The sequence below is a fragment of the Manis javanica genome, chromosome 12 (assembly GCF_040802235.1).
Source record: "Manis javanica isolate MJ-LG chromosome 12, MJ_LKY, whole genome shotgun sequence".
Lineage (NCBI taxonomy): Eukaryota > Metazoa > Chordata > Mammalia > Pholidota > Manidae > Manis > Manis javanica.
The window spans coordinates 6907641-6930404 of NC_133167.1; the positions used below are offsets into that span (position 1 = coordinate 6907641).

A 22764-nucleotide genomic window follows, 5' to 3' on the forward strand; every position below is an offset into this window, starting at 1 on the left:
CCAGACTGGGATGCACACCGTCAGCTTCCCTGGCTCTCAGGACTGTGGGTACTAGATGATGCCCCTGTTGTCCTGGGTCCCCACCTGCAGCTGGCAGATCATGGAGCTTCTCAGTCTCTATGGCCACACAGACCGATTCTTCCTAATAAATCTCCTTATGCATACACGGATGTAATGGGTATCTATTTATGTATCTACACCCCATGGTTTTCTTTCTGCAGAGGACACTGGCTAACATGAACATGTCTTCAGGATTTTGACATAGATTTCTTAAATGGGGTATAAGAAGAGATAACCATAAAGAAAAGACTGATACATCGACACGAATTTCTGTTTACCAAATTCCACCAAAGAGAGTAAAAAAACAAGCTACTAAGTAGAAGATATTTGCAACACATACAACCAACAAAGGACTTATATCCAGAATAAAGAGAACTATAAATCAACATGAAAAGCAGAAAACCAAGTAGAAATATTGGCATGAAATATGCAAAGGCACTCTACTTTGAATTTGAGATTTGAATGGCCAAAAAACATATGAAACACTGCTGGTGAGTGCATTAAACAGGTACAACCACTTGGGAAACCTGGCAGCATCTACTAAAGTGGATATTTTCTCCATGATTCAGCCAGGTATACACTAAAAAAAAAAATACATGATATGTGCACCAAAAGACATGTGCAAGCAGAATTACTTGTAATTATCCCAAATCAGAAACAACCCAAAAGTTGATTAAACTGTGATGTCACCATACAAAAGGAATTCTCACAGAAATGAGAACGAAAGGACTATAGGTAGATGCAGCAACCAAGATAGATTTACACGAACATAATGCTGGGAGAAAAACGTCAGACACAAAAGAGAATATACAGAATGATTCCATTTATATAAAGTTCAAAGCCAGGCAAAACTCATCTTGGCGTAAGAAGTTAAGATGGTAGATTCCCTGTGAGGGCACGAGGGAAGCTTCTGGGGCACTGGCTGAAACATTCTGTTTCTCAATCTGCATGACAGTTACATGACAGTTTCATTTTTAATACTACTTTGAACTAGATGCACACAGTTTGTGTACTTTTCTCTATGCATGTCATAGTTCAGAAATAAGCTTTACAAAGTGAATTTAGTGTAAAAATCTATTTTTCAGTGTGTGCACTACAGAAGAAAATAGAGTGCCATTACATCACGCTCCAAGCTTAGACGTGGGTCGGTGCGTCTGTGAGTGTGGCCTGATGCGTCTGCATCTGGTCTCTGTCCAGCACTATCTCCGCACTGCTGCTGGCTGCCACATTTTCCCATTCTGATCAGTTCTGTCTGGGCTTAGAAAGCCTGCAGGAGCCAAGCAGCTAGTGCTTTCTCTAAGGGGCTGAGCACCTCGGTCCAGCAGCACAGGAAACCTCCACTGAGGCAATTCAGTGCTTTAAGCCATGACCGTGGCTCCAGTCCACCCCATCCTCCCAGTCGACAGGGAAAGAGCGCTGACTCAACACAGCTGACGAAGAGCTTCTCCCTGCCCTGGCCACTGGTGGGTCATGTTACATTTGTGGGAGACTGGGTGACTGCAACCCAAAGGTAATGTAAGCAACACGGGAGGCAGCACGCTGACCCAGGGCTCTCTGCCCTGCCTGCCGGGACCCACCGGCTGCTCGCCATCACCCTGTGTAGCTGCCCCAGGCCCTGTCCACCATGTGTCACGTGGCTGAGGCAGCATCCCAGGGAGAAGCCTACTGGCTCTACCTCTTGTTTACAGCTTGACCTTGGGCAGCGCACCACTCAGGGCATCAGTTTCCCTCTTTGTAAATGGAACTATTCTTATCTGTTTCCCTTCCTGTAGGAAAAATGAAGTCAAATGAACACTGCATTTTGGTATCCCAGCTAACATTGTTGCTGCTCAGGGGGGAGGTGATGGGAGGGAATAAAGAGCCACCCCACCATGTCTCTGCACGGTGTGGAAAACGGGAAATGTATCCTTCACTGACTGTCATCTTGAGCAACTTCCCAGAGTCGTGCCTCCATCACGCTGATGCCCAGCACACAGGCTGTGAGGGGCATGGAGAGCTGGCACCTGCACTGTCAGCGGCCGACTCCAACACAAATGCTACGGCTGTAGGCTCACTCCCGGGAGGTCACTTCTGGCACCTCTCTCTGGTTGCACTGCCTCCAGTTTCCCCCAAGCCCCTCCTCTCCCTTGATTTCCAGCTCCCCTTCTCCTATGTTCCTTCATCAGGAACAAGAGAGACGTTCTTCATTCTGGCCTGGCAGTGTTGGTGGGAGGTCTGGAGGCTGTCAGGCACATCACTGCTTAGCCTGAGAACTGGCATCGGGTCCAAGGTGCAGACACAGTGTGTCATTTCCAAAGTACTGGGAATGTTGGTGTTGGTCTGAATTTGTCAGGGCTGCTGGGAAGTATCCCCTCTGCTTATTTAGGTGAAGGAAGAGGACAAGAACCTCTCAGGCAAAGAGGATGCTCTTCTGAGTGGCATGTAGGGCATGGAGAGTCCCTGGCACAAACTGGTGGCCCAACTCCTCAAAGATTTGCCAGCAGTGACCTGGGAAAAGCTTTTGCTTGACTGTGTTGATTCAAGCATGTGAAAGCCCAGCAGGCTCAGTGTCTGAGCCTGTGGAGTTGGCTGGTTCCTGGGAGGGTGTACTGATGCCCAGCAGAGGGACAATGACAGCCTGAAGGCCCTCCTCAAGCAGGTAAAGGCTAAGTGGTAGAGGCAGGGGACAGCTTACCGAAAGGTGAGCCATTCTTCCCTCAGCAGGCTAATGACACCCCTGTGCTGGAAGACCCACAGAGGTCTCTCCCCTCTCCTCAGGGGTGTCCCCTACTGCCTTTCCAGCTGCCAGGCCCAAATCAGAGTAAAATGCTAGGGTTATCCTGCTGCGGGCCTGATAAGGGAGGAAAGAGATTCTCTGTCAAGAATGAGAAGAATTTGCTAGCAGGATTTTTGAGGGCCTTGATCAAGGGAGCCAGGAAATAAGAAGAGATGAACAGGACTTCACTGAGTTGGGGTATTTTCATGGGATGCATGGATTAGCATCGTGGCAACGACCAGAGGATAAGGCAAATCAGCTCTTGGGGTGGCCCTCCGACACCCGGAGAATGTGACAGCTGAGCTTGCGTGAAGTGGAAGGCATGGATTGCCCCGGCAGACAGCACAGGAAAGAATAAAAAGGCTGACAGAAGGGGCTGGAACGCACACATTACTGAATCCAGAAGAACCAGAAAGGCGGGTCTATATTTTGTGGGAGGGCCCGCAGGACACCCCCTTCACCAGGGTCATCAGAAATGCACCGGGGAAAAGGACGCCAGCATCATTAAGGAGTCTGGCAGCAGCATTCCTCTGCAGGCTGGAGAGGACGGCAGGAGAGGCTAGGCTCGAGAACACCCTTGGGGATGATGGCGCCTGAGGCACTAGAGGCCAGGGGGTCACGTGGCACAGGCCCCTCTGAGCTACCAGGACAGCTACTTCCAGGATTCTTTGGACTCTGTGTGTCCAGGGCCAGCACATGAGAGGAGTCATCATCACGGGGGAGGGTAATCAGCCCAGATCAGGGGAGGGTGGGAGAGCTGTGTGGAACCCAAGGGAACGTCCTGGTACTCTCTTGCCCCCTGGGAACAGACATGTAGACATATGTGTCAACCCTGGCAGGAGAAGGATATGACAGTCAAAGGCTCAGAAATCTCACACTGAAGGTTTGGGTCACACCAGATGAGCTGCCAAGACCTGCGGCAGTGCTGGCTGAGGGTGGGAGGAACTGGAAATGAACAGTGCGCGAGGGATGCGTAGAGGTGGGCCAAGTGGCCCTTGCGTGCCATATGGTAAAAGTCGTGGAAGTGGTCCTAGTAACTTCTTTCTGAACTCCTCCTGGAGAAGAGAGCCCATGGGAGCCACAGGGGAATTGCTCCCTACACCAGAGTGGAGAAGTGGCTCTGTGCAGGGCAAGGGGTAGACTGTGACTGTCACAAGAAGGCGCCATTTAGACAGATGGCCCGGTCCCTTTGGAGCCACATGGCATTCGCACAGGCTGTGCCCAGCAGTGACTGAGCGTGGCAGGGTCCCGAGGCAGGCCCGTTCCCACAGGACGTGAGACTCCGCGAAAGAGCACTGCCGGCTTAAGGATGCTTCACTGGGCAGGCCGAAGCCTTCCTGGAGTTGTGCTGCAGGCTGAGACTCTGCCTACCAGAGCAGCCTTGTGCACTTTCCTCGCCACTGTGCGCAGCCTCGCGTCCTCCCCTACTTCCTTCCTTCACCCCCACTCTGTCCTCCTGCATTAGTCCTGTCTGGACTCTACCATCCCTGGACTGGAACTGACCCATGCAGCCTCCACGATGCAGACGAAACAACAGGGTCCCTGTGTGACCCATCCTCAGCTTTGCCTCTGGGTTGGTTCTGCCTGTGTGGAGAGTGGCCTGAGACCACGGGTACTGAGCCAGCCCGCCCCTGGAGGCAGGGCAGCACACTGTGAGGCTCTCGGACCCAGAAAGGACTATGTGCTCAGGAGCTGGGGAAAGAATCAAGGTAGGTTTGCAGGGTCCCAAAGCCCCGCCTCTGCCCTGGCTGTTGCCCTTGACCTGACCTACAAGATGCTCATGGGCTGCAGAGAGGAGAGGCTGTGAGGGCCAGAAGTGCCCTCTACTCCGCAAGGCCAGTGTTGCTGTTCTTCAGTGTGGGTTTATGAGGGTGGGGAGGCACTTCAGCTGAAGAAAATCAGTCCCACTGGGAGCCTGTCTGATAAGACCTCTAGATATTGGCTATTTGATGATATGAGTTTCAAGGTACCAAAATGAGTCATCTAGCTAGGCAAGAAAAAACAAAACATCTAATTTCATTAGCTTAGCAAACTAACCTGTCCCAAGAGTAAGGTGGAGGTTGTGGGCTGGCTGTGGGCATGGAGGGAGTCTGCAGACTACAGCAGGGCACGGCTGCACTGCAGGGAGGAGAAGAGCGCACCCTGAAGCTAGAGCCTGGGTCTGCCGGGCCCAGAGCATGGGCCACTCGGCGGGTCCAAGGGCAAACACCATGCCCAACTCTGAGGTACCTTCCAGTTTGCAAAGCCATGTCCCACCCCACCTCACTCCACTGACCCCCAATTTCATGTTCCTAATGCAGAGGCTGCCTCGCAGAGTGGAGAGTGACCCGCCATGGAGAGTGACTGGCCTACATCACATTTATGAGGATAAGTTGGGAGATCCTTCTATCAGACAAGGTTGTCCACCCACCCAGGGGTCTACAGGGACCGGCAATCCCAGGAGTTCCCAGACTGAGAGTTTCTAAGACAAACCCTGTCAAGAAGAGGCTAGAATTGGAACTCCCTCTAGTTTTAAGTCACAGAGAGGAAGTCGGGTGGTGTGAAGGTACAGCATGCGCTCTGGAATGTGCAGGAGCTGGGGTAAAATCCAGGCTTTGCTCTTGACTCGGGTGTGACCCTGGGCAGGTTAACCTCTCTGATGCTCAGTCTCGTTTTGTTTTTATTTTGTAAGCTGTAAAACTGTAAAAATAATACAACCTCTTTGACTCTCAGTCTTTTCCAACCTGTAAAGCTGTGAAAAGATCTGTCTTGAATGGTTGGGAATTAGAAATAACCTGGGTAGCCCCTAGCGCACTGCTAGTGAGTTGCGGGCATTTAGGAGGCGGTAGCTCCTGTCACTCTTATACTAACTACACGGATCGGAAACTTAGGAGGTTGGGGACAAAGCACAGCCTTGCAATCAAGTCAGCATCCATGACTTTGCCTGGCATATCTAATGCTCTTTGTAATTACCACTATGCCTCACTATCAGGCAAAACAGTGGTAGGCCTTTGAGGTAAATAACAATATTTAAAGACTTAAACCGAACTTTTACAGCTTCTTTCTTCTACATGGTAGTTCTTCAGAATTCATACACTATGCAAGGACAGTTTTCTCTGATGTCATCTGTAATGTAATCCTCATCATAATCCTACGAGGGAAGAGACAAAGGCTGGAAAGAGATTTGGCTCCCCAGCAGCCAGGCTCCCTCTAAAAGGATTAAAATTGTTGCCCCCACCCACTCCCTTCATCAAACATTGTTTGCCAGGTCCTGGCATGGGCACTAGTGTACTGACCTGAACAGAACAAGGCCTTAACTGTAAAAGGACTCGACGCAGGGGAGGCAGCAGACAAGCAAACCAGTGCCCGAAATGCACTGTGGTCAGCAGGTGTAGCACAGGACCCGGCAGAAGGTACACCCGAATCAGCCTTCAGTGATGCTTTCTGGTGGCTGGAATGGCTTCCCAGAAGTGACACTTATGCTGAGAGTGGCAAGAGGAGCAGAGGTTACCAGATGGGTGGGGAGGGAGCTGTGGGAAAGAGCAGTGTTCTAGAAACAGGGAATGACCTGGTCACACAGAGACTCACTGCCCACGGGAGGCTCGAGGTGGGCTGGTGGAGCTGACCGAGGCTTCGCTGGAGCAGGTCAGCGCCCAGGCGCAGAGCCGTCTTGCTGGTGATGGGGGCCCAGTCCCTTCCACTAGCTCTGAGCCTCTGAGGGCCACGTGTTTACTCAGCTCTGTGGCCTCAGTGCCTAGTACTGTGCTAGTACCTAGCAGAAACTCTCTGTATGCTTGCTGGATGAGTGAATAACCAGATTCACATTTTAAAAAGTTTATTCAGACTTCTGGTTTTGACAAGATGGTAGACTGAATGGCTGTGGACCTCTTTCTCAACAAAAATACATAGAAAATATACCGAAAGAATAATTCAAATATATAACTAAGCAGGAAAGAATAAAGAGAAAATTCCCAGTTACTTGAAATAAATAGGAAATGAAATCAAAGAAATGATCTTTACCACGGCAATGGGAGCTGAGAGCGTCAGACTTTGACATAGGAGCTGGGATTTTACTGCCCACAGGAGGTAGAAGACCTGGCCAGGGAGCTGGAACTGAGAGCCCCACAGGAAACCAGGAGCATGCGAGGCTACTGGTTTTTGAACAGGCACCAGGAAGACCTTTCCACAGCCCAGAGGAGAGAGGTATGTAGTACAGAATGGAGACATCTCCTTGGTGGAGTGGAGACCCCATGCCTGCCTCACATGTACGTGTGGAGGCTGGGTGCACACACCCAGATTCTGGGGATCCTAAGCCTAGAGGTTAACGCCAAACTAGCAGGACTTATGGAGCTCCTGGGGCCTGGGCTGAACAGATGCAAAAGCAATGAAGGACACATTCACAGTCCAAGGGTGTATGGGGCTCCCACAGTAAAAACAATCCCTGCTTAAGAGGAGCTCCTGAAAAAGAAGAACAAACCACGTGAGGAAGTGAGCCTCCAGAAAGGTGAGTGAACAGACACAACACACGGGAGAACTGGTGCACTCACAACTAGAAATGGCTGAATAACCTGAAAGAGGCCATGATGTAACTAAAGAGATGAAAGGAATAGGAATCACAGGAAAAACTAGGACACTAAAATATGAAAAACAGAAAAATAACAGGCTGATTTTAAAAAGCTCCAAAGAGAATTTCTAAAAGTTCAAAATAAAAGCTAAACACTTAAATTGGGAAAGAGTATTAAATAGCAGTTTATAAACAGCTACAAGGGGATTAGTAAACCCACAAATATTTTTGAGGAAATGTTCCAGAAAACTCCACTGGCAGAAAAAGAGATGGAAAAGAGAGAGGAAAGACAGAATAATATAGTAGGTTTCTAATAGAAGTACAGGAAGGAGAAATTGGAGAGAATCAAAGAGATAAGAATTTCTAAATGGGAAGAACTACACTGAGTCTTAAGCCAAGTAATAAACATGAATATACTCTTAGACATAATGCAGTAAAAGTGCAGAACACCAAAGACAAAAATAAGGTCTCAAAAGCAACCAGAAATAACAGACATGCAAAGATCCCTCAGGCTGCAGAGAGGATAGGCTGGCAGGCAAAGAGCTGAAGAAAGGGGGACAGTTTGCAAAGTAGCTCTAAGGCCCTGACAGTGAGAAGGCAGGTAGTGGGGATGGAGTGAAGGGAGTGTTTGGGACGAAGCTCTTTATCTGTGGAGGTGACTACCATCCACATGGTTGCTTGGAAGTCAGAAGCAGTCACTTTCCTTGTCATTGCTCCTACAGCACTTGCTTCTTACTACCCTGAAGCACACGTCATCTCAGAGGGTGCTGTAGTGCATTCTGCTACTTATATGAACCCCTTGAGGCTGTGGACCATGCCTAATTCATCATGTGTGTACTAGTACCTAGCACAACACATTGTATGGAGCAGGGGCTAGGTAAATGTTTACCTGAATCCTCATGAATCACTTACCCTTTCAGGCCTGTTCCTTGCCCCATGAAGAGATCTCTAAACCCCAATTTGAGAAATATGACCCTCACTCAGTCCTTGACTCACTGGATTTCATATTAAAGGCAGGCAAAGTTTTCTGTAATAGAGAAAAAGGACGAGGTCCTCTGGTCCATGGGTGGTGATTGGCAGTACCTGCTGGGGTGGAGGGCAGGGCCTCACAGCTCTTAGATGCAGATTTGAACCATTTCTGGGAGGCTGACAGGATAATTTGGGATGATGAGCTTTACCAATCTAACCCAAGGCACAATAGGGCAGCTTCTTTCTTCGACTGACCTTGGAGCTTAAGAATGTTTACCTGAGAACAATGCCCTCCAGCCCAAAGGGAGGAAGGGTCCAAGTCCTTTCAGAGATGGCCAAGTCCCAGGGCCTGTCCTCTCTGGAACCCAGAGCCAGATATGAACCCCTTTACATAAAAGAACGAGGTAACATGAAGCCAAGGAGTAGTGCTACGAGGATGTTCCTGGGAAGGAAGCTGATAGGCAAATCCAGGGAAAATAAAACTGCGGTGCCTGCTTTCAGGGCCACTCCATCAGCAAGGAAAGACCACGAGGGAGGGCTGTGCAACGGCCTCACAACTTCTTTGCTGAGGGCCTGAATCTGGCAGAGATGAGCACTAAAATGATTACGAATTATACTGCAGGGACTACCCAGGTTAAAGTAGTAGTTTCAATAATTAATTGTACTAAACTAATATTCAGATATCAAGCTAATTTCTCTCACAGGCAGAAGTTCATCTCTTGGCTGCTGTTGCCTTCGTGTGCTGAGACAACACGGGGTCCTTAGGGCCTGAGGCAGAATATCCTCATTTCCTAAATGCCATGATTATACCAATAATGGAATTCAGGCACTCCAGATGAAATGCTCTAAAAGTGCACAGAGGAAAACAGACAGAGCAGAGGCAGGGGAGAGGAGAGGGTCACAGGCAAGCTCGGGGTGTTCTCGCCAATTCACCGTCCTCAAGTGAGGAAGGGTTTGCCTTTGGACAGAACGCACTGCGAATGGCAGAGAGCTGTCAAAGGCGTGTGCGCCTGCCTCCGCCCTCCTCAGTACTCTGTCAGCTGCAGCGCTGGCTCATGGATGCAGGCCTGATGGCACTGGGAAAACAGAGTGGGAGTCAGGAGATGACTTTCTGTTTGGGAAGGAGAGGCTCTCAACACTCACTGTGGGCATCGTCTATGCTGGGCTGGTGAGGATGACTTTAACATGTCATCCCATTCAGTTCCCATGACAATCACGCCAGGAAGGTATCATTAGTTGCACTGTTCTTAACAGATGAAGAAACCTGAGGCTCAGAGAGGTCAGGAAATTTGTCCACAGACCGAGAATGAATTCCAAGACTGCCTCTAAGACAAGCAAGAGAGAGCCACAGAGAGGGGTTGTGGAGGCATTTGATTGCCACACTTGCCTAGAGCATGGCGCCTGTCCAAATGCTTTCTTTTACAGGTTTTTCAGGGCTCAAGCTTTTCAATACTTACAACCCCTAAATTCTCCCCTTATATCGCTTACCCTGATAATATGCCAGGAGTTGGGGACTAAGCTGAGAAACCGAGCTAGGCTATTTCCTTCTCTCAGCTTCAAAGACAACCTATGTTTTGTTGTCACTGGACCTCTGAACTGACAACCTGAAGAAAGGCTGGTGCCCTTCTCCCACTCAACAAAGACCGCGCCAACCTTTTGTCCAAATAGCAGAAAGTCACACTGGGATTGGAATCTGTAAACACGTCTGGGCCTGAAGATCTGACTGCCATGATCTCTGTGTGTGGGGCTGTCACCCACTGTCACCCAGTAAGCACCAACCCAGGTAGTGCTGGGTTGTATAGCCCCTCCCCTCTTTGGCACAGACACCTCCTTGACTGTGGAGTTTGTGAGGCAAGGAAGGTGGCAGAATGGCATGCCAAGCAGTTTGTGGTTTATGCTTGTCTCACTTCCTAGCGATGCATGCCCCTGCTGTCATGGGACTCATTCCATTGTCCCTGCCAGCCCCTGGACCCTAGAGAAGTCCAGCCTTACTTCTCTGCTGAATTAAGCATTATGAGAAGCTAAAATGGTGTCTCTGACACAGGGCCTAGGAACCCTGGAAGTGTCTTACAGAAACAGGGCCATCCAAGAGGAGGAATGATGGTGTTAAAGGACAACCTTGGGTCTTTTCCTAAATGATGAATTTGATGGAAACTGAGGAGACACAATGGCTTACTATGGAATCCTCTTCAAGATAAATTACTAAGAGGAATAACTGAAATCTGAAAAGGAGATTTGGTCATGAAGGCATCTGCTAACCCATCTTCCACCCTCAAGAGTTCCTGAGGAAGCATGAGTTTCTCTTCTGGAAAGCAGAGTTCCACTGGCATGTGCCTATTGATTCCTTCCACTGGATAAAATTACCTTGGATACTGAAACAATAAGTCTTGGGGCTCTTCTCGTCATTGGGGTTTCCAAGAGTAGCAACTTGGGACAACTGTCTTTCATGCAATCTCTTCCCAGGGTAGATGTGATAATGTTGACTCTGCCTCAGATGGCTGCAGCAAAGCAAGTGGCCTTGAACAAGTCACTCACATCCCAGACCTCAGCTTCTACAAACCCAACAATAAAAGCAAACTCTTCAGGTTGTTCTGAGGATTAAATGGGATGGATAACAAATATTATGTCTCAGTGTTTGCCTAATACATGGCAGAACTCAGCGGCGGCTGTCATCAGCATCCGTCACCATCGTCATCACCGTCATCACCAGGCCATACTCCTTTGGCCTCACTCACCACCGCTGACACTGCCTCACAAACTCCACAGTCAAGGAATGTGTCTCTGCTGAAGAGGGGAGGGGCTATACAACTAACAAAAGGTGCCACCTTTCTAATAGCAAGGCCAGCAACTTGAATCTCTGTTAAGTACCCAGAAATCCCCCAACTATGACATGCACCAGGTAGATTATCACAACAAAACCTATAAGCCTATGTGTAGTCAGAACAGCAACAAAAGCTGAAGTCCCACAGTCAGCCCAGCAGGCCCGTGACTGGAGACTAAGTGGGGCAGGGAGAGTCCCATGACGGCAGGAGAGCTGGAGCCTCGGAAGGTGGCCTTGCTCTTGAAGACGCTTCCAGTACCTCCTGTACAAGGACTTCAAGTCCTATGTTGAGGTGCAAGAGAGATTTTATAGGAGTATTTTTATGCCAGCTCTTACGTAGTGCATTTGTAAAAAGTGATTCCCCGTCTGACAATCCCTTTGAGTGGCTTACTTGTTGCTGTCACGGTACTCGTAGATGTGACATCCTTGAGGCAATCCAGTCTCATGGTCCAGAGTGAAAGCAAGCTTTAGCTGAATGAAGAGAGAAGAGAAAAACAAGTCAGTTTCAGGCAGCAGGCTCTATTCATTCTGAGAGCTGAAATGAAAAATAAAAGTCAAGCAGAATCACACTCCCTCCAGCTGCCGTGCTATGGAGGACCTGGGCCTGCCCTCTCTGGAAGAGCCCACACCTTCCAGGGACACTCCCCATGGGGAATGTTACCAGGACTCTACTTATTCATTCCGCATGCAACCAATTAGTTATTAAGCACTTATTCTGTGCCACACTCTGAGCTCACTGGTGGGGAAAGAACAGTGAGCTGTAGCCGAAAGGGGCCTCCTGCATGGATCTTAAAGTCTAGTAGCGGAGACCAAAGGTCGTCAGATAATCACATGAATGAATGAATATATATATAAAACATCAAATGAAAATAGGTTCTCTGAAACAGGAAAAGAACTCCCATGTTTCTATAGAAGTAAATACCCTGATGTAGAGTGGGAATGCGGGAAGAAGGAGGGATTATCTAGACCATGGGGAGGAAAAGGAGGACAGAGAAGAGGGCTCGCTCCGGCAGAGCATGGCCTATATATAGAGAGGCCCTGGGGCAGAAGCTCCAGGAACCGAAAGAAGGCTGGTAAGCCGGACCACCACAGACACAGGGGACATGGTGGGTGGGATGTTGGACAGGAAGGCCACAGCAGAACCCGCAGGAGCTTGTTGCACATCAGAATTTTTTACTTTTACCTTCATAGAAAAAGAAAGTCTTTGACATGTTTTAAGGATGACATGATCAGAGTTATTTTCAGCAAGATCCTTCTGGCTACGGTGTAGAGCACAGATGGGAGGGGAGAGTGAAGATGCAGGGACCATGCAGGAGGCCACTGAGCAGTGCAGGAGAGCAGTGATGGGGCAGGGACGAGAAGGTGGGTGGGCGGGAGGCAGGAGAGAAGTGGGCAATATGAGATGGATGCGAGAAGTACACTTTTAGGAGTAGAACTGACAGGATATGCTGATGGATTCAATGTTGGGAAGTGGCCAGGATGGAAAAGAAAAAAATCAAGGACTGTTTAATTTTGATTGGAACAACCAGGGAGGTGACTGTTCCACTGCTGAGTGGAAAGACTGAATTTGGGGAGAGGTAGGGAGTTAAATGTTTGATTTTGGACATGTTAACTTGGAGGCACTCAGTAGTTTTCTCTGATTAGAGAAGATGGGGAAAAGGAGCTCTGGCGACGAAGTCTCGGTTTCCCTCTGGATTCTGGTGGGGGTGCTCGGGTGAGTGCAGCCCTCCGCCTGGGCGTCCCCGCCAGCCGGGCTGTGTGTCCTGCTACAGTCCAGCTGGTTAAGGCAGCTTTAACATTTCCAAACGCAAAGCCAATAACCAGATGTCCAAATTCACCGGGTTTTAAAATCACCAGGAAATTTTAACTAAAATTAACCATACATTAGGAGGATATATTATTATAACTTTTTTTTTTACTGCAAGGTTGTTAACAACAGATCTGCATCATTAGATGCTAGATGATTTTTTTCTTCATTAGAGGGAAACAAGCTTGTATGAGTGGCTTGTCCTCTTATTGACCCAGATGAAAATACAAAAACAGAAACAAGCCCTTCTTTACCATCATGAAGATAGGAACTTCAAGTTGAAGTCATGTTTTCCCTACAGAGCACTGCTTGGATCTTCCCAGACCTTTTTCAGTAAAACAGAAAATAATTATTTTAAAAAATCTGTTAATTATAGCCCTTTTCTCTTCACCTCCCTCTTTACAGCTGAGGTCAGGCTTATATTAATTTAGTCCATTTTGAAGGCTTTAAAAATATTAGAAATATTTGACTCAGTTCACAACTGACACAAACTCAATTCAAGTTGTGAGTTTATGGCTTAGCAAAATTATGATAAATGTAGGAGGAATATAGCTTTTTTTTTGCAGAACTGCTCACCTCATTATTATTTAGTGGAAAGACTCTAAAAGACCAGCAATCACAAAATGGCTAAATGAACTATACTAGAGTCATATGCAAAATAATATGCAGCCATTAAACTGTTGATGAAGAATTCTAAATAACCTGGGAAAATATGTGGGTTAGATGAAAAAAAATAAAGCAGGATACATACTTGATTATATACCAAGAAAACAATGTGAAAAAAGATAAGACCGTATAAAAGAAAGATTGGAAGGAACAGTATCAAATTAGCAAGAGTGATTGTTTTACTTTCTTTGCATTTTACAACTTCTTTATAAGCATGACGAGATACAAGCTGTCGTCCTAAATCACGAAGGAATTATGGGAAATTTAAGTCCAGGGGGCTTCTCAAGGTCAAGAAACTACATATACACCAATTCAACAGTAGGGTGAGTAAGTAGAGATGGTAATGGGGTGGGAGGAATGGAGAACTCGTATTTATTGAATGCTACCAAATAAAAGGCTCTCCTTTATCCTCAGCACAATCATTTGAATTAGGTATTGCTATTTTTTCTCACAGGTGGGGAAGCCGAGGCTGAGAAAGATTAAGTAATTTGTCCAAACCACAATCAGAATTTCAACTCAAATCCACGTTTTTTCCACCTCACCAGAATTAAAGGACACGGTGGTGGTCTGGATAAAAAGTGCAAGAGAGGGAGGAGTGAGGCCTAAGATTCAAGGTCCTTTGCCGCGGCCGGCAGAGCGGATAGCGCTGCTACTCACTGTGACAGGGGAGAGGAGCAGGTCTGGGAGAAGAGATGGAGCTGACTTTGGGAGTGCTGACTTTAAGATGCCTGGGAGGCACCTTAGTGGAGATGGTCAGTAGGCAGTGTATAAACAATTCTGAGTTTTATAAGCAAGACTGTAATTTGGAGGTACAAGTTTGTGAACCTTTGGATGGTAAAAGTAAGATAGCAGTTGAAGCCATTAGAGGAGATAAGGTTGTCCTGCAAGAGTATGTAGAATAGAAATGAGGTCTTCGGTAGAACAGCTGTACTTCAGAGCTAGACAATGGGCTGTGAAGGAGCGGCCATGGAGTTACGGGTTATGATACAGGAGCCAAGGGGAGAACATGTCTTAAGGAGGGGCAGTCAGCATCAGTAAATCCTTCTCAGAGATCAGGGAAAAGAGGAACAAGCATCCAAAACAAAGAATCCATTGGATTTACCAACAAGGACTCTTAGGAGAATGCTGGAAACAGAGATCAGGGTGTGATGGGTTGAAACGTGAGAAGGTGAGGAAATGGGGTCGTGAGTGTGCGTAACTCTTCTTGCAAATTAGACAGTAGTGCGGCAGAGCCAAGATGAATGGATGGAGTGGGATAGGACACTAGGATGAAGAATCAAAGGAAAGTGCATTACGGGGTGACAGAGACCTGGTTAAAAGCTGATGTGAAGGAGGCACTAGAGGGGGTGGAGTTGAAGACATAGGGGAGACAGATAACTGGACAGTCCGGGTGGCTGAGATGACAGGAGGGATTAGAATCTGACACACAAGTGGAAGACCCTTTCTCCACTGCAGCAGTAAGGAAGGCTGGGCAGGGATGCAGATATATCTGTGGATTTGGCAGGGGGGTGATGGTGGTGGTTTGGAATGTTCCAGTCTGATTTTTGTTCTTTTCTGAGAATTAGGAGGTCAAATTATCCGCAAGGAATGGAGGGTTTGGTGAGGGAAGGAACGGACGTTGGAGGAAAGTGATGAAGGTTTGAAATTGCTTCTTTGGAGAATAGGAAAAACAGTTGACAAGGGAAGAGCATGGGCATTGCCAGGGAGTATTCAGGGTCCATCTGAGGCCACAGGATCTGAAGTTACTGTAGCAACCATCTGCCCCATTGTTGATTTTTTTTTAGCAACCTAGGCATTGGCATGAAGAAAGTTAGGTTGGTCCGGAGATGAGCATTTGCCAGGAAGGTTTGAGGGAAGAAGAATGAAGCAAGGGATTGGAGATATGATATTGGCCACAGATGGACCAGGGACTCTAAGGAGGAACAGGCAGGAAATAAAAATGAAAGGGGCTGGCTGGAATAAAACAGAAGGGTCTGGGTAGCAGATGTCTCGTATGGAGCTAATATTTATTGAGCATGTCTCTATCCTAAGCATCTTTCATATGTGACTTGATTTCATCTTCCCAACAGCGCTTTGAAGCTGCTTCCTATCCTTATGTCATAGAGAAGTTTGAGTATTTAGATGAAATCAGCAAGTAGCGGAACTGAAGTGTGTTCTACTTTGCTAACCGCTGGGCTAGACTGGCTTCCTCAGTGTCCATGAGGTCAGACAGGGAAGTTGGATGAGGGCATCCTCACTACTGGGTGAGGGCATGGGAGGGACTGGAGGCTGTGGTCAGGAAGTAGCCCTGTCTGACCTTGGAGGTGAGAAAATCACAAGATCCAAGGAGAAGTCAAGGGATGGAGAGTCAGAGGTCAGGGTTGGGGTCCTCCCATGAGAGGTTTGAAATTCACCCAGGATGACATGTTTCCCAGACAAAGTGATGCATAAAGTGTGTCCCTACAGGTATGTAGGTGTGAGTGTGTTTGTAGGTGCCTAACATGTGCAAGGTTCAGTGATTGAGTGAATAAGCCAAAGGCCTATGTAGCAGACATGGATGCATGTTTAACCATCATTTCCTCCCTCCTAAGGACACCCTAGTATCACTGAGCTAACTACCCTCTTACCCCAGTCCAGGGAATCTGGTGGAAACAGACTCAATCTCCAGGGCTGGGCCCGACAGTTCTAAGGTAATCTCATATACCTTTCAGTAATTGATTAGGAAGTCAATCCAATCAGTGCATGGCATTTCCTCGCCCTAGGAACTGGTTCAGGAATGGAAATGTGACCCAACTGAAGCCAACGAGATATGAGGGGATGTTTGCTAAGAGCTTCTGGGCATGAGGACTGGAACTGCTGCAACTGGCTTGCTACCAGCCTAAAAATGAAGCCAGCTCACAGAGGAAGCTGATTGAAAAGACCTGCTGAAGTACAGAACCAGAGCCTTGATCAAGCCTGGTATCTGCCAGCCTTCCAGACCTTTACTGTTCTTCTGTTAACTGCGCATCATTTCTCTTGCAGACACTGACACATGTCCACCCACTCCCTAGGTCCTGGCCTTCCTAATCCACTCTCCATAAAGCAGCGCACTAAATTACAAGCCTAATGACACTTTTCTCTTTAAGCACCTTTGGTGGCTTCCTGCTGCCTACATGTCAGATATAAAAATGAATTAAATGCAGCCCAGGCTTTCTGGGGGCAGGCTGCTTGCATGAACAAATATGGATGAGGTGGGCATGCGCTGAGAAGGTGTACCAACCAGGGAGAACCTCAGGGCAGATGACAGGCGTCTTAAAGGAGAAACACGAGTCTGCCCAAAAGGGAAGGGCACCCCATCCCTCCTCCTGCAGCAAAGCTCTCTGCACCCCTCCTACACTGCACACCTCACTGCATGAGTTCGGATCATGCCACACAGTCGGGCCTCTGTGCTCTTCCTCATGCCACCACTGCTTCCAGGAGAGCCCTTCCTGTCTATCCTAGCAGAACACCACATATCCTTTGAGTTTCTCTCTGTAAATGTGGGTCTTACTTTAGTCCCTCCTCTGGAAACTGGAGGCAGGAACTCTCTTCCCAGTGAGTCCAAGGGCTCAGGGTGGGTAGCCTCACCAGGTACCCTGGGCACTCAGCACCCTTATCACACTTTCTACAGCAGGTGCCCGACACATATCCTTGAGCTGAACTGCAGACTTGGAGCGTCTTGCTGGCCTATTCCCAACTAAACGCTCCAGCCATCGAATTACCGATGCCCCTGGAGGCTTCTCAGCGCGTTCTGATTCTGGTTGAGCAGATCTCTAGCCACGCGGTTTCACCCCTGAGTTCGTTACTTCTCCTTTCATGTCAGCAAAGAAGTTCTGCCTCATACTCGCACCCCCTTGGTAAAGGCCACCAGAAAGCAAGCAGTGGCTCCCATCTTCTCAGTGTCCAGATGCTCCTGGTTGGCCAGCGCCTCTGGAGAGGCACACAGTCCTTGGTTCTGCCAGTACCCACCAAATACGGCCTGAGAGCGGGCGTGCCTCCTGGCCGCCACCTGCGCCTGTGCTGGCTGCCTCAAGGCCTGCAGACCCTCCCGCGGAGCGCCTCAGCCTGGGAGGTCTGAGACCTCACAAGGTCCATTTTTCCCATTTTTGAAGGCAGCTGCCAGCAGTCAACCTTGTCCCTGAGAGGACAGTTTCCAACTGCACAGCATTCCTGGTACTGGCAGAGGAGGGAAGGAAGCACAGGGCCCAAGAGGCAGTGACAAGGTGACAATATGACTCCACTGGCCTCCACCAGCAGAGGAAGGAGGCCTATAAATGGTCTAGTCAGAGGCAGGGCTCTCCTCTGGACACAGACCAGACCAGTCTCCCCTGGGCTGGAAACGGAAGAGCTTTCTACTTGCAGACTAGATCACAGAGGAGGGCAGGCTCGGGGCAGCTGGAGTGTGACACCCCTGCCAGGACCCCTCTGGGCCAGCCCTCTTGCTCCAGGGTGGACCCCAAGAAAGTGGCAGTGTGGGTGAGTGGAGGCACTGGGGAGTGGAAGGGGCGAGGACCCTTGGGAAAGGAGAGTCCCTCCCCATCTGCTCTGGGAATGTGGGCTAAAGCCCTGCTGGGGCTGCTGGGCCTGCAAGAGGCCCTCCTCCAGCCCCTCAGCCCTGGGGGTGGTGGCAGGGGTGGCGAGGGAGGGCAGCAGGGCCGTTCTCCCTGGAGGTGGCAACAAGAGAGAAATAACAGCGACCGAGTCAGGACTATATAAGGCTTCTTCATGTTTCTCAGATGTTTCTCCAGGAAGACACTTCATGAAAACCTAAGGGGAAGAAGGAATACCCCAGGCTAGATAGCAGAAGGGTCCACTGAGTCATTTAATGTAACTTTTAGAGGAAATGGGACCCTATATGTCTACACAGTGAAGCCAATGGGCAAATGACATTCATAAGAATAAGCAAAAAAGTACTGGGATGGGACAGGAAAGGTGGTTGAGGGGGGTGTACCAGAGGTTCCCCTGGGCTAGTGGGCAAATCAGGCTTTGATACACTCAGATGCACAGTTGGCATTCCCAGACAGCCATGTTCCTGGAGAACATGAGGCACAGGTTACTTGGCTTTAAATTCCATTGCTAAGGAAGATACCAGCTCGGAGCTTCTGGTGCTCTTGAAAACATCTGCTGACCTTGGAAGGTCAAGAAATGCATTAGGAAGTTTAGGAGTTGCCTGTGTTGTCCACTGTAGCTCCAAGATGACCTCTGAAGGGCAACTGGATCTCTCTCTGACCATGGCCTGGACGGTGCCCGCCGGCTACTCCATGCCTGGGCATGGGGACCTGGGAGCCTGGCTCCGATTTGCTCCCAAAGGGGTGTAATGAGAGAGGTAGCTGGTAAGAGCAGAGCGCTAGTTCTGTGGCCAGGATTGCTCTAGTTCAAACCAACACGGGCTCTCCAGGAGGCCTGTGAGCTTGCTTCAATCTGCTAGCTATTAGGACCAAGGTTCAAACGCAGGTCAAGGACCAGCCTGGGAAGCCTCCAGCTGCTCCATGGTCGGCTCTTTCCCTCACAGTCCACTGGGCTTGCAGGGTGTCCAACTCTTTCTTAAGCCGAAAGTGGTAAATCCCATCATAGTTCAAACATCTCAGGTATGCCATTTATGACACTTAGAAAGGACACAAATCACCTCTACCTGAGCCTTGATTTTGTAATTGAAAAATCTTATTAGAAGAAACTCTTCACATTCTCTGAGGTGATCTTTAGTTTTTCTTCTTTAGTTTTCATTGTTTGGTTTGGATTTCCTAAGCATTATTTCTTTTTTTCCATCTCCTCTTTGCTTTCTTTTATAAGACAAAGATGCTGTGGACTTGGCTTTCACTTGGTTCACAATGATTCTATGGCAATGTATTAAGTTTCTTTCTCCTAAGTTCACTGAAGTCTTTTTGGACTTGGAGAGAGCTTTTTAAGAAAGAACTTGCTCATTCAGCAGGATTTTCCTCCCCACCCCAAGCTCTGGTTCTGACCTGGAAAAAATAAGAGTGAGAAAGAGCAAGAGAATCCTGCAGTCCTGACGCTCAACTTCACAAACCACAAAGAAGAACCTCGCTCCAGTAACGTAATCATGGAGATTTCTGGCACCTTGGCCTTTCAAGAAAAATACATCCATCTGCTGGCACAGGGACCCATCAAACTCAGTCCTGTTCAGCATGGAGTTCCCGATTCATTAGTGCTGGAAAGCCTATAGTGAGGCTGGCCGATCCCCCTGGATGACGCCTCCCTGCAGCACCGTCTGTGAGTCCCACAGCTGTGTTTTCACTTAAGGCCACTTCTCCTGACTCTGTTGCACCTTATTTCAGAGGCTCATTCTATTCTCATTGAGGTTAAAAACAATAGGACCAGAATTCTTCAATGCTGAGGTTTTACTTGCTCAGAAGCAACACGTCAGTCTTTAGAGCTCTGGTCAACCCGCAGGGAAGGCAGCTCTTCAGGAGGGGCCTCTGAAGTGACACTTGGCTCATCCTAGGTTTGCCTCAGTCCCCAAGCCTGTCCCAGGACAGAGGAGCCCTGGCTTCTCTTGCCTGCCTGTCAAGCTGCCTCTCTGCTGAGGGTCATTTCATTGCTCACCAGGAAGGCCAGGCAGGAGAGCTCTGTTGGCCACTGCCCCACACCACCTCTGCCTCTACTACTGGGTGAGCCCAGCACAGAAGAGCTCATTCTCCATCCCAGTGTTTCTGTTATCAGAACAGGAGCTCTCTCGCCCCAGCGTCCCTGATCAGGCCTTACCTGGTCACCGGGCTGCGTTTTTCCTCTCAAGTGTCTGAGCAATATGGCAACATTGAATACAAAGCATGGCAAACGAGTCTGCCTGTGTCATGGATGTGCGGCCAACCTGCTCACAGCTGGAGCCCTCATGGCGCTTTCCCTCCAAAGGCCTGCCTTTCTGACATTGATATCAGAAAATATGACGATCACTCACAGGCACTAGGCTCACTCTACAGATGCCAGATTACTTCTGCCTCCCTTCCTTGGGTCTGATTTTTGGTCTATACTGTACTCATTTCACTGTTTATTTCCTTTGTTGTAAGTCTTCTCAAATCCTTTTTGGAAATAGATGAGGGTATGCATACATTAAAAAAAGGTTCTCCAACATATAAGCCAAACAGACATAAAAGTATGAGATCCAGGCAGGTTCAAATACAACCTGATTAAACAATGATCGTGATGGTAGGCATTCAGTTTATGGAAGAAAAAAAATGGGACGTTTTCATACAATCCTCAGAGCCAGTGATCAAGCTGGCTCTCGTCTTGAAAAAACAGAAGAGAACAGAATGATCTTCCAGGAACTGGCCTCAGTTTCCAGGGACTTGAGGAGTTGGGGAGTTATATAAGCCCAGGCTGGGAGCCAGCAGCCCTGGCCTTGTCTCTGTTCTCTCCCAGACTCCGGGTGATGGTGGGGTTCTGATGGACTTAGCCTTTCCACCTGTAAAATGGAGCTAGTTCCTCTGAGGTAATCCTTGTGGTTTGTTTTATGGATGAATGTGGATACTTGTTAGGTTTACTAGAAGAAAACACCCACAATAATAAGTCCCTGCTACATCTGTTAGAAGAGAAGCTCTGAATATTTCAGAAGGACTGGTACTCACATCTTTAGATGGTTTAATGGAAGAGATGTGGCAATGAAGAATGCTCCTGCATGAGGCTGTCTTATGAAGCCAAGAGCAACTGTCAAAGTTTATGACTTGATTCAATGCTAATTCTGTTTCCTTCTTCCCAGACAAGGCCAAATGTCTGGATAACATATTCCAGGACAACCTTCTAAGGTCCTTCCTGGTCCCGGGGCAGCAGCCAGTCCGCCTTTCCCCTACTCCTGCAACCTGGCTTCCATCTGTAACAGAGGGCTTAGTATCAACTCCTGGCAGGAAAATCACTGTCAACCCCTATCTAGTCAGAAATTGCCTGTTGATCCGAGAATGTTTATTGGATTGCTCAGAACAATCTGGAAGGAACACCTCAGAGGCCCCTACCTGAGGTTACCTGAGGTTCCTATTCTCAGCCAAGATAATTACATCTTAAACAGACATCTTCTTTATAGAACAATGTATCTAATAGCAGTTTAATTATGGTAAAAACCAAAGAACATTCAGGTGTTATAAAGTTTTAAAAAAGCATAGAAAGAAGTTTACAGCTAAGATGAACTGCAAAGACCAAAAAAATTTACAGAGGTTAGTGGAGGGTATTAGGAAGGGCCAGGATCCAGTAAGAAGGAAAATGAACAGGCTTTCTGTTTGCCTTGCTAACTGAAAAATCAGCTTCAGTAATAGAGAATCCTTGGATAATCTCATAGTTGAAAATCACTTCAGATACTAGACATAATGTTAAATGTTAAAAAAATAAGTTTCACAATAATCTTAGGGGAACATTTTCATTAACCAGAAACTTGTTTTCCCCTAACCTTTGTTTAATATAATCTCTCTGGGGCTCTGGGCTGGAACTCAGGGCTTTCACGGTCTGCAGGGACCTCGGGAATCCTCTGGTCTAACTTTCTGCCCATTAGACTGGACAAGCTCTTTTTCCAGCACTCCTAAGAGCTCACACTTTTGCTGCAATCCTCTTGCCTGGGACACAGGCCTTGCTAGATCAGGAAGTTCATTCTACTCTTGAGCAGATGTACCATAAACCACAACCAGCACTGGGAGGTCACGCGGTACGGAAAAGGGTAGAGCCTCCTCAGGCGGTCTGGTTTTGAACCCTGGATTTACCCCAGGCAAGGTACTTTACCTCTTTGTACCTTAGTTTCCTCTTCTGTAAAATAGGGATGATAATAGTACCTACTTCATAGAGTCGGGAAAATTAAATGAGGCAAAACCCATTAGAACAGTACCTTCCCATGGCAGACACTTAATACATGTTCCTAATTTAATAAGGTGGTTGTTTCTAATAATGAGTTGAAGTCAAGATTTAAAAGATGATGCACTGGAACAAGCTGACTGGGACTCAGCAGCTCCAAATGTGATTACTCTAAAACTGAGGAATTTCAACAATAATAGGGTTCAATTTTTTAACTTGAGTAATATTTGGGAGGTTGTGATGCCTCAAAGCCTCATCTGTCTGCTTTGGCAGCCCTGCCAGCACTTGCGGTGCTCTTGGCAGCCATGCTGACACCAGGTGTCCTATCACAGGCAGCCCTGGCTGCATTCTCTGGTGAC

At 48.0% G+C, this 22764-nt stretch overlaps 1 protein-coding gene across 5 annotated transcripts in view; it reads right to left on the reverse strand.

The window, feature by feature from the left end:
- DIS3L2 (DIS3 like 3'-5' exoribonuclease 2) overlaps positions 1-22764 on the reverse strand; it is a 369779-nt gene that overhangs the window by 33797 nt on the left and 313218 nt on the right. For all 5 annotated transcript variants that reach the window (XR_012123461.1, XR_012123462.1, XM_073217986.1 and 2 more), the window contains one exon: positions 11540-11619. Coding sequence is in view for 3 of the 5 variants with exons in the window: in XM_073217986.1 (XP_073074087.1) it covers positions 11540-11619 (80 nt within the window). In the remaining 2 variants the exon portion in view is untranslated. The remainder of the gene's footprint in view (positions 1-11539; positions 11620-22764) is intronic.